At 33.8% G+C, this 15,095-nt stretch overlaps 3 protein-coding genes across 3 annotated transcripts; 1 reads left to right on the top strand and 2 right to left on the bottom strand.

The window, feature by feature from the left end:
- Nucleotides 1-782: 782 nt before the first annotated feature.
- LOC145577091 (uncharacterized) lies at nt 783-1,910 on the top strand. The gene has a single exon (XM_081634768.1). It carries the CDS (start codon nt 783-785, stop codon nt 1,908-1,910), a length of 1,128 nt encoding a protein of 375 aa, XP_081490894.1.
- A 275-nt stretch (nt 1,911-2,185) lies between these two features.
- Nucleotides 2,186-8,898, bottom strand: LOC145574284 (zinc finger CCCH domain-containing protein ZFN-like). Its single transcript, XM_081632036.1, has 7 exons — nt 8,507-8,898; nt 7,284-7,456; nt 6,488-6,550; nt 4,971-5,090; nt 4,561-4,848; nt 3,759-4,088; nt 2,186-2,789 (listed from the first exon to the last, which is right to left on the bottom strand). Exons 1-7 carry the CDS (start codon nt 8,625-8,627, stop codon nt 2,511-2,513), a joined length of 1,374 nt encoding a protein of 457 aa, XP_081488162.1. The 5' UTR covers nt 8,628-8,898; the 3' UTR covers nt 2,186-2,510.
- Nucleotides 8,899-13,107: 4,209 nt separating this feature from the next.
- On the bottom strand, nt 13,108-14,139 carry LOC145577089 (uncharacterized). The gene has a single exon (XM_081634767.1). The coding sequence runs from the start codon at nt 14,137-14,139 to the stop codon at nt 13,108-13,110; it is 1,032 nt and encodes a 343-aa protein (XP_081490893.1).
- Between the last annotated feature and the right edge of the window lie 956 nt (nt 14,140-15,095).

The following is a 15,095-nucleotide window of genomic DNA, read 5'->3' as shown; positions in this document are numbered from 1 at the left end:
TAGTTTAGTTCAGTGCAGCTCAATTCAGTCACTCAGCTCAGGCCCTTAATAATACTGCTTGTACTAAACACTTAGCAGGGAGCTTTAGCCATCTCCAAGCGCTGAAATTAGCTGTTGTTGTCTGTCGTCTCAAGCAGGAAATTCGCATAATTTATAAAGTAAAAAAAAAAAATAATAAATAAATAAAAAAGGAAAGAAAGAAAAAAAGAACGGATAACGAAATAAGTGGCCGGTGTAATGTACTACTCGTATGTAAATCAAATTCGTTGGTTTATCTCAAAATATTTATTTTTATTTGATGTATTATTTTAACTTACTGGCTTTTATTTTAGGAAAACTTTCCTTAACCCTTTTCCTAATCCTAGGAGGTTTAATTAATTGTAACTAAAATCCTAAACTAACTACACTACGAAATATGCTTACCCACATTCTACTTTTATAAATAATCCATGCATGCAATATGATTCACAATTAATCATCCTAGGGAACTAGGGAAAAAAAAAGGTTTAGGAAATTGATTTGTCCCAAAAAAAAAAAAAAAAAAAACAAAGATTAAAAAATAGTCAAAACCTTGTCTTCCAAGGTACAAACCATTAGATTATAGTCATAAGAAATAATTCAATATTGTATACTACAAGCTATACGGTATTTGATTTTGTTGTTTAAAAAAAAAAAAAAAATTCATTATACTAACGTAGCTACAAATAAACATGTCTTTCAATGGAGAAATGTACGAGATTATGTCATGGTTATCCACAAAACCCTTATACAGATTATCGACCATGGCAAAGTCAACACTAGAGTACCTTTCCGAAACACATTTTGCAAAGAAACAAAGCCACAACTCGTGCATGAAAGCGGAGGAGTCTTTGATCATTCAAGAAGATTCAAGTTTAAGAGAAAGAGTTCAAAAATTACGCGTTTGCTTCTTACCTGAAAATCGTTCCTACAATGATGTTCCTAAGGATTCCATCATGTTTTTAGTGGAAAAAGGTCGTATCTTAGCATCAAACAACGGTTTATTTCTATGTAGGACAATTGATTCTAGTGTACCAACTGAATTATTCCTGTGCAACCCCTCGACGAGGACTTGGTTACCTTTGAAGTTGCCTAGTGAGGAATTGGCTAAGATATTTCAAGACAATGGGGAGTTAAAAGTTGCATTAGTATGTGGTAATGTTTTTGGTAAGAAAAGTGAAAATTTTCCTTTGGATTGCACTCTATTGTTGTTTAATGAACATGATTTGGAAGATTGGAATAGCGGATATGATGTGTACATGTTAGAGGAAGGCGAATGGATACTCATAAACGAAAACATTAAAACAAAAGGCGGAGATTTGGAGTTTGATTATCAAGTTTGTTGTGAAGATGGTTTGTATATCCTAGCAGAAGGTTGTAGTCCTCATATGTTTCATTATGATGTCAAAAATAGGACTTCAAGGGATATAGCATTGCCCGAATACAATGAAGAATTTGGTTATTTAGATATTGGTTGTTTTCGTGTGTTTGGATGGGAGCGAAAGGAAGGCAACTCTTGGTTTGATTCCATTTGTTTGGTTAAGTGTTTCGATAACTTGATCACTATATGGGTGCATGAGCACAACACAACATTGTCGAAAGAAAAGAAATCGAGTTCTTGGCGTTGGTTGTCGAACATACACATTGAAGATGATTTGTGCATTGAAGATTCAAGATGGACAGACAGCTTTACTATCTTGGAGAAGCAGTTGATTTTTGCTGATTTAGATGGCAATATTTATCGGTATTATTTGGAGGGCAAAGATTACGGCAACTTAGACAAAATTTACGAGTATGGTTATAGTTCTAGCTTAAAACTAAGATTTAATTCCTTCTCTGCAACTCTTCGCCCTTGCTCCATTGATGGGCAAAAACCGATTAAGATTAGGTAGTTTTACTTACTACCTCCGGTCCAAATTACTCGCAACCTTGGAGTATTATTTGTGAGATATAAAATATTCCAAAGTTACTACTGATTTGGACCGGAGGTAGTACAATTCTTTACCTAGGATTAAAAGAGTTACTGTTTTTTGTATTATTAGTGAACCATAAATTGTTGTTAAATATGGAAATTTTCCAAAGATTTGATTTCATTGTCAAGCTAATATTTCATAGTCAAGCTAATATTTCCCATGAAACTTATTATAAGGTAATAAAAACTCAGAAATTCTGCAAGGATAATTTCAAAGGTTTTTCATAACAGAGAAGGTGATCAATTGTTCACAATGATTTCACCAAATGTGACAATAATTTCAGATTTACAGCACATGAAGGAGTAGGGGAAGGGCGGCCAAAACTCTCGGCTGTAATACATCCTTTTTTTTTTTCCAGAGAATTTGTAAGTATATAATCAACTTAAACATGAAAGGAAAGCTGTACATCTTCAGCAATCGGAAAATGAATTTACAGGTAAGCTCCTCATAATGCCGCAAAAGATTGCAAAAAGGGGAGTCAACCCATCAAGCTTCTCTATTTAGGAGGAAGCTTAAGCTTTATCTATCAGTTTCGACATCATCATCACCAGACTGCAAGTCCCTCGTTTCTGACAAAGAGAGCCTCCTGTTCTTCCCTGTGCCTGATTCAACCAGCCCTTCTGACGTCAATGTTAAGCCTGCTGCTGATGATGATCCCAGATAACGCCGCATAGCAGAGGCATCAGTAGATGTGGGAGAGACATTGTATGCAAAAATTCCCATTGGATGATCAAACTTGCAGTTTGGACCGAATTTGCATATACCATAACGAGAATAAAATATGCACAAAGGTTCTCCCTGTGAAAAAAAATAATAATGAAATACAATTAGCAATGCCGGAGCATTCAGAAAGACGGCATTCGATAGATGTTAATAATCCCACAGAGGCAGTAAAATAAACAACTTAAACAAGTTTTGTCAAATGCCAAAGGAGAGAAACTAGTGGTCAGTTGTACTCTTTCACTGCAAGGAACTTTAAACCTTATGATCTCATTGTACACATAAGGAAACTAATACAATACGACTAGTATTCACAAATTATGAACATGGATCATTTTGAAATACCAACAACACAATCAACAAACAAAACTTCTAAAAAGAAATATACCCTTCAGTCTATAGAGTAATAAGAGTTAAAATGTCGATAGGTGTTTATTTAATTATTTAATTGAAAACACACCTTTGTTTCTACTTCCAAATATAAAAGACCGATAACATTAGTGGCCACTCACAAGTCAGAACACACAGTCTAATCAAATATCATTTGAAGGTTTTGTAACAGTCAGTGTTTTAACCCTATCTGAGAGTGATTACTATCCCATCTCCCCTCCGTCCCCAAAAAAACAGGGGAAAGTAGAAAAAAAAAAAAAATCTCAATGGTGGATATCTAAATATTGTGAATGTCAGATAAAATTGAGGACAACAGATACAGGCTACAATCATGTTACTAGGATTCGAGAGCTCAAATCATACAAGGGTAAATTTCCAGGGTTGGATTCATTTACTTTTTAGAGATAACTTCATGTTACAGATAAAAAAAAAATTAAAAAAAAATTAAAAAAATAAATAAAGAAAGAAATGAAAATACCCTTGTCAAAGACTCGGAATGTCAAAGATACTTGAGGTCAAATGAAGGAATCAAGTAACATAGGGCTACAGCATAGTATTGAACACAAAGCAACAAAAAATTTATAATATTTTAAAAAATATATTTGAAATACGAGTAGTAGATTTCAAAAGAAACTTTAAAGGGGAAGTGCAACCTACCGGACGCAATGGCAAGCCCAAAGCACTCAAGAGGCAGTCGGGAGCTGGAACTAGTCTTTCTCTGGGATGATGAAACCGACAAACTGCGCCAAACTTACAATCACCAGTCTTCATGTAGTATTGACATTCGGGTTGTCCAGGCCTCTCAGGGAAAACATTGTCTCTCTGAAGCGCATAGTAACCCATAGGGATAGATCCAGTGCGATACGAAGAATATGCACCCTGAGAGGCAGCAACTGCAGATTCACTCTGGCGTGCAGTCCCATAGCCAGGACTGTTTCCTGATGTCTGCTGCTGTCCTTCAGGAGACGAGACTGAACCCATCTGACCCTAAGTAACAAAGAAGACGTGTGAAATAATACAAATAATATAAAGTTTCATGCTTTCATCAAAATTAAAAATGATATTGGCAGCTGACACTTGTAAAAAATAGATAATCTAGAAGCTTAACTATGCATCAAATGCTAATAACATGAATAATTACGAAGAATGGCAAAGGATGCTCCAACTTAGAACCCAACAACATGCTGGTCCATCACTGATTAAGCCCACCTCTGTTTGACTTATTTGACTTAATCAGACAATATAAAATCAAATTTCAAATAAACTCAGACAAAATAAGTTCAAATAAGAAAAGTTGGGAATTTGAAGACAACAAAAGTCAAATAGAACATAGCCTTATTCATTTTGACAACCTTTTTCAATTAAAATGCCAGCTATTTAGAAAAAAAAGGTTTAAATCTTACTATAATAATTATTTCTTAATCACCAAATAGTTGAAAAGGCTAGTAGCAAAGATTACCATATAGGCATTCCACCCTGGAACTGAAACAACTCCTTGTGGAAGAATCAAAGGTGTGTAGCTTGAAGGACCTTGCCAACGCGGACTAGGAATAATTGAGGCTCTAGACAAAGACCAATTTGTTAATCCTCCTGGATATGACTGCTGACCAGGAGTTGTCGGAGATTGAACAGGTGGATACACAGAAGAACCGCGGAAAGAAGCAGATGGCTGAGGGTGATGGAACTTGCATGTACTCCCAAATTTACATTGTCCGGTTCTTAAATAGTATGCACACTCAGGTTCATTCTGTTAAACAAAAAGAAAATAATAAGAAAACTATTTTAGTATGTTTCAGATCTTATAAATCAGTTTTTCAAAAATGGAAATAAAATAAAATCAAGACCATGAGTCCAAGCAATAAATTCTACCGGGCGAAGCGGGTATCCTAAGACATTTACAGGTACTCTTCCAGCAATCCCAGCTTTGTCTTTAGGATGATTAAACTTGCATGTTGCTCCAAACTTGCATGTTCCAGTCTTCAAGTAGTACTGAGAAGTTGAAGCAGCACATAAAAATTATATAAGAAGAAAAAGAAATAACATTAGGAAAGACTACACACAAAATACCCAAAGGCTTATTAAGACTTTTATATGTGAAGAAGAAAGAGAGAGGAGAGAGGAGGCACAAAAGTTATTCAACAGCAGTTTTCACTTCAGCTTGGACTTCAAAATTTTCCACCACAATAATCCACGATCATACTAGCACTTTCTCAGTTCATCATCTTCTCTGCTGCCATCAAGATATCATATATAATACTTGACTTTTCAAGAAAAGGGAAATTTTATGCTTGAAATATTCCTGTGATTCATTGATTAAAAAGATAGCATGAAGAACAACTTACAGAAATCATCCCCTTTCTTACACATCCCTAATCGAGACAAGATCTGAAAGCAAGCCACAGCATATATCTCTGTGGCTCAAAATTGCATCTATCTAAGTTTTTCAGGTGAACAAAATGGCACATAATGTTGTATCAGGCAAACTGTTTTAAGTATTACATGCCAAAGAAATAACAAGGAAACGCGTCAACAATATGTATACACCAATTGGTGACGTGTTCAGTGACACAAATCTGTCAATGGTTTTTGAAAAAAAAAAGGATCACGTAACACACAAACAGACTAATCGCTCCTAACAATCTCATATTGAACTCATCCAATCCATTCCGATGAGCAAATATTCATGTCAGTTTCTTGGGACCTCCTACTGTCCAGCCTAGATCTCACATCTGGAGACCTCCAAGTATTCATATATTTCACACATTGAATCTCTATTTTTGGGGCAAGTGAGAATTCTTCTAAGTTAAGGGAACTATTAAAGTTGGCTATATGTCATCAGTCCTGCGCATATGAGCTCCTTAATCAAGATTCTTCATCAGCCACTCAAAATTAATTTCACTACCAAGTGCTATTCAGTAGCAGCTTAGAACTAAAGTCTATCCTGAATGCATCTCAACTGGAAGCTACAATGTCCATTGTTGAGAATCTTGAGATAGCTAGCAGCAAGGCACATGCAATCCAGGTTAAAGTTAAGTTCCATTCCAAAATATTTATTATATAGCCAAACAAAAAATGTAGCGAGCAGTGTAGGGCCCTGAGTTGATACGGTTTCCAAATGATCACCAAGAGGTAGATATGCGCATATGCCTAACAGCATTGCTGACAGATTGATTGGATAAGCATTGGCATTTTGAGCTATGTCTGGAATTGCACATTTCTATTACATGTAACGATAATAATAACTCTACACAAACCACCACTCGCCAGAAACTAATGAGAGGCAATCAGTACAAATGAAAATCCCCAAGGGATTTCCAGAGCATCATTACCTTTTCAAAATTATAAATGAATAAATAGCATAGAACAAATGGAAGAAATATTCATGCCTGGCATTCAGGTTGACCGGTCCTTTCTGGAAACTCCCCCTTCATTCTTGCAGTGGCGAGAGCCTGTTGTACAATAATATCTATCAAATTCATCAAAGACACATCCTTGCAAGAGTAAGACATTTATGATAAAAAGAAAATATCAAAACAAAAGTACCAAACACTTCCAAATTTGGGATGTAAAGCAATTACTGTACACAACCCTATTTAAACACCAATTTGAATATCTCTTGTAATGAAAACTTATTCTGCTCATTTTCCTCATAATGATTTTCCATTGAGAGGCAAGACTTACTTTTGCAATGAAGTTGAAGTGGAGATTTGGCAATCCAGATAGCAATGTCAAATCATATCAAATAGAAACAGAAAAAAAATGGGTAGAAGAGAAAATTTGGCTTGTAAGAGTGAGGTGGAGGAAATAATTCAGAAACCGTTGCTGAAAAATACAACTTCTTACAAAAGAGTTTACATCCCAAAGCATTTGTATGCAACAACATTGACACGATGATGATGAAACAAACCCTTAAGTCTCTAATTAAGGAAACCAAATCTAACCCCTGACTTTAGGCATCATGATTTTGTCCCAGCAGTATCTACACAGAAATCTTCATAAAGTTATTCATGCGATCTTGTTAATAACCCTTTTTCATTAACCTACATGCTAGCATGCCTATGATATCAGCGTAAACAAAACGGAGCAGCAAGAATCTGAAGACAGCAGAAAGTAAGAGACAAGAACAGTCAAAGATTTGCAAGTAGCATGTTATGTTTCTACACAGTGGGTGCCAGAACTTACTAGCTTTCTATTAGAAGGATGATTGAAGCGGCATGTCGAACCAAATCTACAAAGTCCTGTTCTGAGATAAAAGGAACAATCTGGTTCCCCTTCACGCTCAGGATAGGGACCAGGAGGATAAATTCCAGTATCCAATGCTTCAGAAGATCGCATATTTACAGGCCACATTGAATCTGAAATATCAATGTTATTCATATAAGAAATACGAGTACAACACAACTCTTTTGCCATTTGACAACAAGAAACAAGTTACTTTAGTAAAAACTTTCACAAATCTAAGCTATACACAGAACCTAAATCCCAAATTGCGAATGGGGGACAACGAAAGTAACACTCAATGTACATATTTCACATGGAATCCTAAACAAACATTCCACCTTTAAACCATCATGAGAAGACATACACTGTCAAAATCCGTAACACTCGAGCTAATCATGATAAACCAGACACATCCAAAGCATCCAACACAAACACATCAAGTTTTAAATGTTAATTCTATTACGTTTATAGGATTATACGGAGTAATTCGCGCCCAACACTAATATCATAGAAATCGTTGATTAAGGTCTTCTTCAAGATAAATAGTTATGATCAAAAAGGACAAACCCATTACATTTACAAACCAAGAAATGTTATGTTATCAAAAATGTCATCCACATTTATCAAAAGTACTACAATTTTAGTGACTCATATTCCATAAAGCATATCAAGTGGCTTCAATTCTCCGCAACCCCCAAAAATTAAATAAAGCAAAATAAAAATAAAAATGCCCATTTTTCCAATCATTTTTCCCAATTATTCAATTTTGGAAAGCATACATTATTAAACCCATTTACCCAATTTCACTACCGATCAAACCCAATTCCCCAACCTACTTATCAAATAAATTAAAATTAATATTATAAATATAAAAAAACAAAATGCCGATTAACCCAATAATTGAATTATGTAAGAGTTATAACAAGGAACCAAAATTCTCAATTTCACATTTTTTTAAAATAAAAAAACTAAAACCCATGAAAAAAAGGGGTTTCACACTAAAATTATCCGATCAAAACCAAATGAAAAAAATAAAAATAAAAAACCCCAGAAAATACATATGAAGAATTCCCATAAATTAAAGAACAATTATAAATAACAATCACCAATAATATAATACAGCATTTGACAAACTCCCAGAAAAAATAAAGAATTATAAAAAATAAAAAAAAATAAAAAAAAACCTTCATCTAAAAGAGAGGATGATCCAGAATTAACAGCAACAGCAGAAGGTCTAGAAATGGGGATTACAGCTCCATCATCATCATCATCATCAACAACAACACTAACTTCTCGAAACGCCATCGTTTTAACACTAACTCCATTCAATTCTTCATCATCATCATCAACAACACTACTGCTATTTACTTCTTCTTCCTTCTTTTTCAATACAAAATCTCATTATTTTATTAACGTATAAATGTCAATTTATTTAATAATTAAAACCACAACAAATATAAAATTAAATTAAAAAGAAAAAAAAAAGGGGGGGAGAAGAAAAAGAGGAGAGAGAAAGTTGTTTGGGAAAAAAGGAAAGTGGGGGAAAAATCTAGTTCTCTCTCCTCCACAAAATACAGAGTGTAGGAAAAAAAAGAAGAGGAAGAATAAAAACCAACCATTTTTTTTCCTATACAACTATATTTTCTATTTTCCTTTTTTTTTAATTATTATTATTATTATTTGTTTTAATATTTGAAGAAGAAATTAAATTTTTGGTGTTTTTTACCTGTGTAAAAAACGGTTATTTGACGCGCGTGAGTAAGTGAGTGTGACGTACGCGCTTTGTAATGGTAGAGGGTAGAGTGTACTTTTTTTGTAAGGACGCGTTTGGTTGACGGTCGACATCCTTTTTTAAATCATTGTGCACTTGTTTTTTTTTTACTCGTGTAACACAAAGGTTTGTAGAATCACCAACTTTTAAATAAAACGGATGTTCAGTAAATTACTGAACATCCGTTATAAAGTGACAATAAAATGTGCAAAAGTTACACTAAAACGTACAAAAGTTACCGTGACATATATAAGAGTTATTTATGCTTTATTGATAAATTTGACAAAAGTGACACTAAATCTGACAAAAGTGACACTAAATCTGACAAAAGTGTACCCGATGTACAGTAAATTACTAAAAACCGGGTGTATACAAAAGTTTTCCTTGTAGAATATTGAATACACTTCCTAAAAAGGAAGTATTTTATTGAGAATTTATGACAAAATCACTCGTTGGTTAATATGGTGGGTAAATGAATGTTTATTGCTCGTATAACTGGCTATTTAAGGTTGATTATGTTCGGTAGTGTTGTGTGTAAGAAATTAGGATTCATAACTGGATTTTGTGTTGTGATAGAGTGATAATGTAGGTTATGTTGTGTTTTGTGTCATCTATTGGATGTGTAAGGTAATTATCTGCATGTTGTATAACTCGTGTTTGTACTTTGTAGCAATTGAGTTTATACTTGTTTATTTTTGTGAAACTACGTTTTAAGTAAGATATACTATCAGATACAACCGTCATTACTGTTTCGAGATTTGTACTTTTTGATTATGAATTAAGTTCAAAATGAGAAACCTTTTTCCTATTTATTACTTAATGAATCTGAAAGGTAGCACAATTAATACTAACTACGAATTCATGTCTGATCTATAACTTATTGTTTTACCATTCTGACATTTTTAAACTTTAATGAAGCATTAAGTCAGTAAACTGAGTCTGAAGTTGGCAGTTACTTAGCTACAGAGCACTTATGCAATGGCTCCAATTTGTAAAAAAGAATTTCCGGTTAATCCTACCTCAAAAAAAAAAAATATCAATGACGAAATTCTATTTTTGCATTACATCCACGAAATATAAAGATCGGAGTGTTTTTTTTTTTTTTTTTAATCTCATGAAAAATTAAATAGTATATAGTTACTCTAAAATCAACTCAACCAATCAAAAGTTTGAAGTGCAAGAAGGTATACTAATACCACCATTAGTTTCCATACAATCACTTGGAGAATTATCGAGAGTAAGATAGATTTATGTTTCTTTGACTACTAGTCCCTTTTCAATCACCAATGTCAAGAGGTAAAACAAGGATTGTATTTGATGGCAAGTTATGATAATAGTCACTTTCATTCTCCTATAAAAGTTGTACCACTTCAATTCCACTCATATATAGTCACAATGTATTTCCTTCGATATTTCATATATTTGATTTAGACATAGGTTCTTTTCCCTCAACTAAAAGTCAATGTACTCTTTATCGATTTTTCACTTAATTTATATGCTTTTACCGTTTTAAAAAAGCTGCAATACTTTGACTTTAAACACGAGAGCTCGCTATGAACAAGTGTTACAATTTTTAAAAAACAAACAAAGTATTTTCCTATATGATTAATTGGGAACTTTCAAACTCTTTTAGAACAAGAGCAAAGCGGAGAGAGCTCAGGGAGGAAAGTTTATCTAAAGTTAGTAGCTCTTATATATACAAAGTGTTACTTTTCTAAACTTATTATTACATATTATCTTATACTCGTATTAAGAGTATGTCCTGATTTACTAAAAACAATTGAATTGAACTGATTGGGGTTGAACTGAATTGAACTGAGCTGAAATAAATTATATATGAAAAAAGAAAATTAGGAACTAAACTGAAATGAATTAATTAGAGTTGAAATGAAGTAAAGTGAACTGAACTGAAATTAAGCTGAATAAAACAGGCCCTTAGGCCTGTTCTTATACGTTTCAGTTCAGTTTAGTTTAACTCCTAATTTCCTTCTCTTATAAAATATTTTTTTCAGTTCAGTTTAGCTCAGCTCAGTTCAGTTGATTTCAGACTGTTAGAACAGACTCTAAGTAAAGGTAAGGAGACAAGAACAAAGCCTTATTAGGTGTGAAGAGAAACAAAGCCTAACGCTGAAATAGAATAGTAGAATATATACGATTAATAATTTAATAGTGTGTGTTGGGGAGACAAAAGGTCCTCTTTAAAACAAACGTACAAATGACTGAATTTGATTAATGACACTTTGCGTATAATACAGTACTTTTATTACTTTTTAAGGTTGACGTTTACACTTAATCATGCTTAAGCTTAACCAGGACACGTGGACACTTGTAATGGCGTTTGCAATATTTTCTTTTTTATAATTAAAAATTAAAATAGAGAATATAAGGGACTGTTTGGACCAGGTACCGGGGATATCGGACCTCATTCGCAAAATCTATTTTTTTTTTTTTTTTTTTTTGAGGCAAATCTACTCTTTTTATTTTTTTTACCAATTACAGGTGTCTCCTGTTTTCATGATATTCTTATTATCTTTGTCTCATTTTTTTTTTAATTTATTTATTTTGTAATAAGATCATGTGTCTAAATGTTATAGGTCACTAAAAGTTCTAGAACTGATAAATTTATAATTTTACTTGGCTAGTAAAATCATTGCCTGCATTTTATCAGATTCTGAGAGTGACATTTTAACAGAAGGTAATCAACTTTTTAATAGGAAAAAGGTTAGTGCTCATTGTTTTTGACTGCATTAAATAGCTATGTAGCCTTGATTATATTGGTTTAATTCCAAAATAGTGGTTCAATCTTTGGTTAAGTAGAATTATGATTAGGTGACTCACTAATTAAGTTGAATTTTCTCTTGATAAATCATAATTATTAAACGAACAAATTTTAGCACAGGTAGTTTTTGGCAATAGGAAAAATTTGTTGTGTATTGTATAAAAAAATAGGAAAATTTTGTTGTGTATTGTAATTACCTTTCGAAATGAGAAAATTACCATTATAAAAATACTTAATATCAGTAAGAGTGTAGTGATCTTGAAATAGAAATATATTCAGTATAATATTAGTGAGTTCAAATTATATCCAAATGAAAAAAGAAAAAAAAAACAACAAATTTGACATTATTGCTCTATTGTCCATATTTGTTTTCAAAACCATTTTTTATCATTTAACTACCGCCCGACCAGACTGTATAAAGTTGTTTCATACCAATAACCTAATTAATACCCATCAACGTCATTTTCATGCTAGCACCCTGATCGAGTAACAATGTGATATCATGTGATAACTCGTGATAATTAGATAATACATGCAGTTGGAGATCGAATATATTCCACGCATATTAGGGGGCGTTTGGTTCAAACAATGGTATGGGTTTGGAATGAGGAATGAAACTTGGGTGGTATGTGGTTGGAACTTGATACTTGATTTCATGTGTTTGGTTTTTATCTAGGAATGATAGTTTTCCTTATAATTTTAAACCTAAAGGTATGGGTATGAGCCATACCCACCTCTCCCCTTGGGTTTCAAAAACCCATATCTTGGGGGTTTGAGGTATGGGTTTGAAAAATGAAATTTCAAGAAACAAACACAAGGTATGGGTTTTGGTCATTCCAAACCCATACCTTATACCTAATATGCTTAAACCAAACACCCCCTTAATGCTCTTTTTGGAACTCTTTTCAAATGAACAACCATACAACAATTCACAAGTCAATCAAAGAATTTACATAGCTGACAAATAGTCACAAACTAAAGAATCATTATTAGCATAATAACAGCTACGCGTAGATTCATAAACATGGATTTATAAGAGTAGGATTTGAAAAAAAAAATAATTAGTGGAAATTTGTTAATTAGCAAAGTTAAATAAGAATAACAAAAGGGGATTTAATTATATAGAAAAAAAAAAAATTCAAATTTTTTTTTATCAATGTCATCATATGTCTTGGTTTGTGAATTACAAGTTTACAACATTTTTTTTTTTTTTGACAAAGGATACAAACAAGGAATTACAAATTAATACTAAAGCAAATAGAATTAACCGCCGCTTCTCCAGCAATTAGATGAGCCCTGTGGACGCGCTGGCGATCCGCCTTATGAATTCGGCAAACCCGAAACCTAGAGGCAAGTTGTAGAATTTTCCGAATAAGCCAAATATAATCGATATAGCCTTGGCCCTCCCCTCGAAGCAGGGAGACGAGAAGATATGAATCAGTAAAAACTGCGAGAAACATATAACCTTGATCAAACGCCCACTGTAGCCCATACATGCAAGCCAACGCCTCCGCATGTAAGGCCGAGGAACACACCCCGAAGTGACTACCTCCAATAATCCGATCATCCAGAGAGTCTTCATTATCCAGGCACCATCCCATTCCTGCTCGTCGAGAATCTTTGGCCCAAGCGCCATCTATCTGAAGAGAAAGAAGAACACTCCCATGCGGAGTCAGGCCAAGCTGAGCCATGTAAAATCCGGGCGGAAAAGAAGGCCCATCCTCTATGGCCGCAATAGTAGGGATGCTAGAAAAGGCATCTGAGTCGACAAAAAATGCATGATTATCCATTACCTCCTGAAACAGAGACTCAAATGGCCGAGCCACAGAAGAACCCCTAAAAATCCTGGAATTACGACATAACCACAAGCTCCACAGCGTACCAAAAAAGGTACCTACGCGAGTACTAGAGAGACCATCCTGACTGATAAAAAGTCGGATATAATCTTGGATCCAATCTGAGAGAGAAAAGGCTCCATTAAATTCTGAGCGAATGCCAAGGCATCCACCCCTCCAAACCGATCGTGCATTAAAGCACATTATGAAAAGGTGTTGTAAATCCTCCGGTTCCGAACGACAGAGGTCACAGCAGACGTCTTGAATCGGAACTCCTCGATGATTGAGTTCTACCTTAACCGCAAGAGTGCGGTGTAGCAATTTCCATAAGAATAACTTCCATTTAGGCTGCACCGGGAGAGACCAAAGAACCTTCCAGAATGAATTAGAGGCGGAAGGTATCGAAGGAAGGGAAAGTTGTTGTTGAAGCATAGCATACCCAGTTTTAACCGAGTTAAGTGTAACAAAAAGGGGAAAAGGAGAAGTTTTGTTTGAACTAAAAGTGTAATTAAATATCCTTTTTGCTAGATTGACATAAAATTTCTTAAAAATATAAAATAAAATAAAACTCTTGAATGAATAAAAAAAATAAAAATTATTCCACTTTTGCAATTCATATTAGATGACTAAAACTTTAGGTAAAGTTTTTATCCCTATTCACTCAGTTAATGTTGTACACTTTAAGGCAATAAAAACGTAATTATGAATATCTTAATTTGTTATGTAATTCACACCTCTGTTTATATTAGACTAAAGATGGCACTGTACTAGGTTGAGTTGATCTATGATACAATACGGCACAGCAAGATACGAAGTACAACACTAGACACTATATATGCTTGCAGTTTTGGGCCAATTTAAAAAAGACACAGTGATATGAATCTGTATGATGCCACACATCATCGACAATGAAAATAAATAAAAGGAATTAGGTATCGCATGACGCGGCATGGTAACACGTATTCTCAGCCATGCTTGAACCATTTTGTTTTAAATTTTCCTACACGAGTACACAATACTTAGGGCCTGTTCTCATACGTTTATTTTTCAGTTTAGTTCAGCTCCTAATTTCCTTCTCTTATAAAATATTAATTTCAGTTTAGTTTAATTTAGTTTAGTTCAATTCAGTTGAGTTCATTTAGTGAGAACAGATCCTTAGTGAGCAGTTGTTGACCATGTTTTGTGGCATAAGACATATGGGTTTGACATAGTAGTGTATAAATCTACATATATAAAAATCACCAAAAAGAAAAGGAGAATAGTATTTTCTTAGGTGGATATCCCTTTAATCCCTATAACAAATTGACAAGTGGACAAGAATCAACTACCATATACTCTTGTTCTAATCATAATTGCATGAATTAATCAAATCGGTAATGACAAAATTA

Source organism: Chenopodium album, chromosome 13 (assembly GCF_948465745.1).
Source record: "Chenopodium album chromosome 13, dcCheAlbu1.1, whole genome shotgun sequence".
NCBI classification, from domain to species: domain Eukaryota; kingdom Viridiplantae; phylum Streptophyta; class Magnoliopsida; order Caryophyllales; family Amaranthaceae; genus Chenopodium; species Chenopodium album.
The sequence above is the reverse complement of the archived record's forward strand: the minus strand, read 5'-3'. Positions and strand labels throughout refer to the sequence as shown.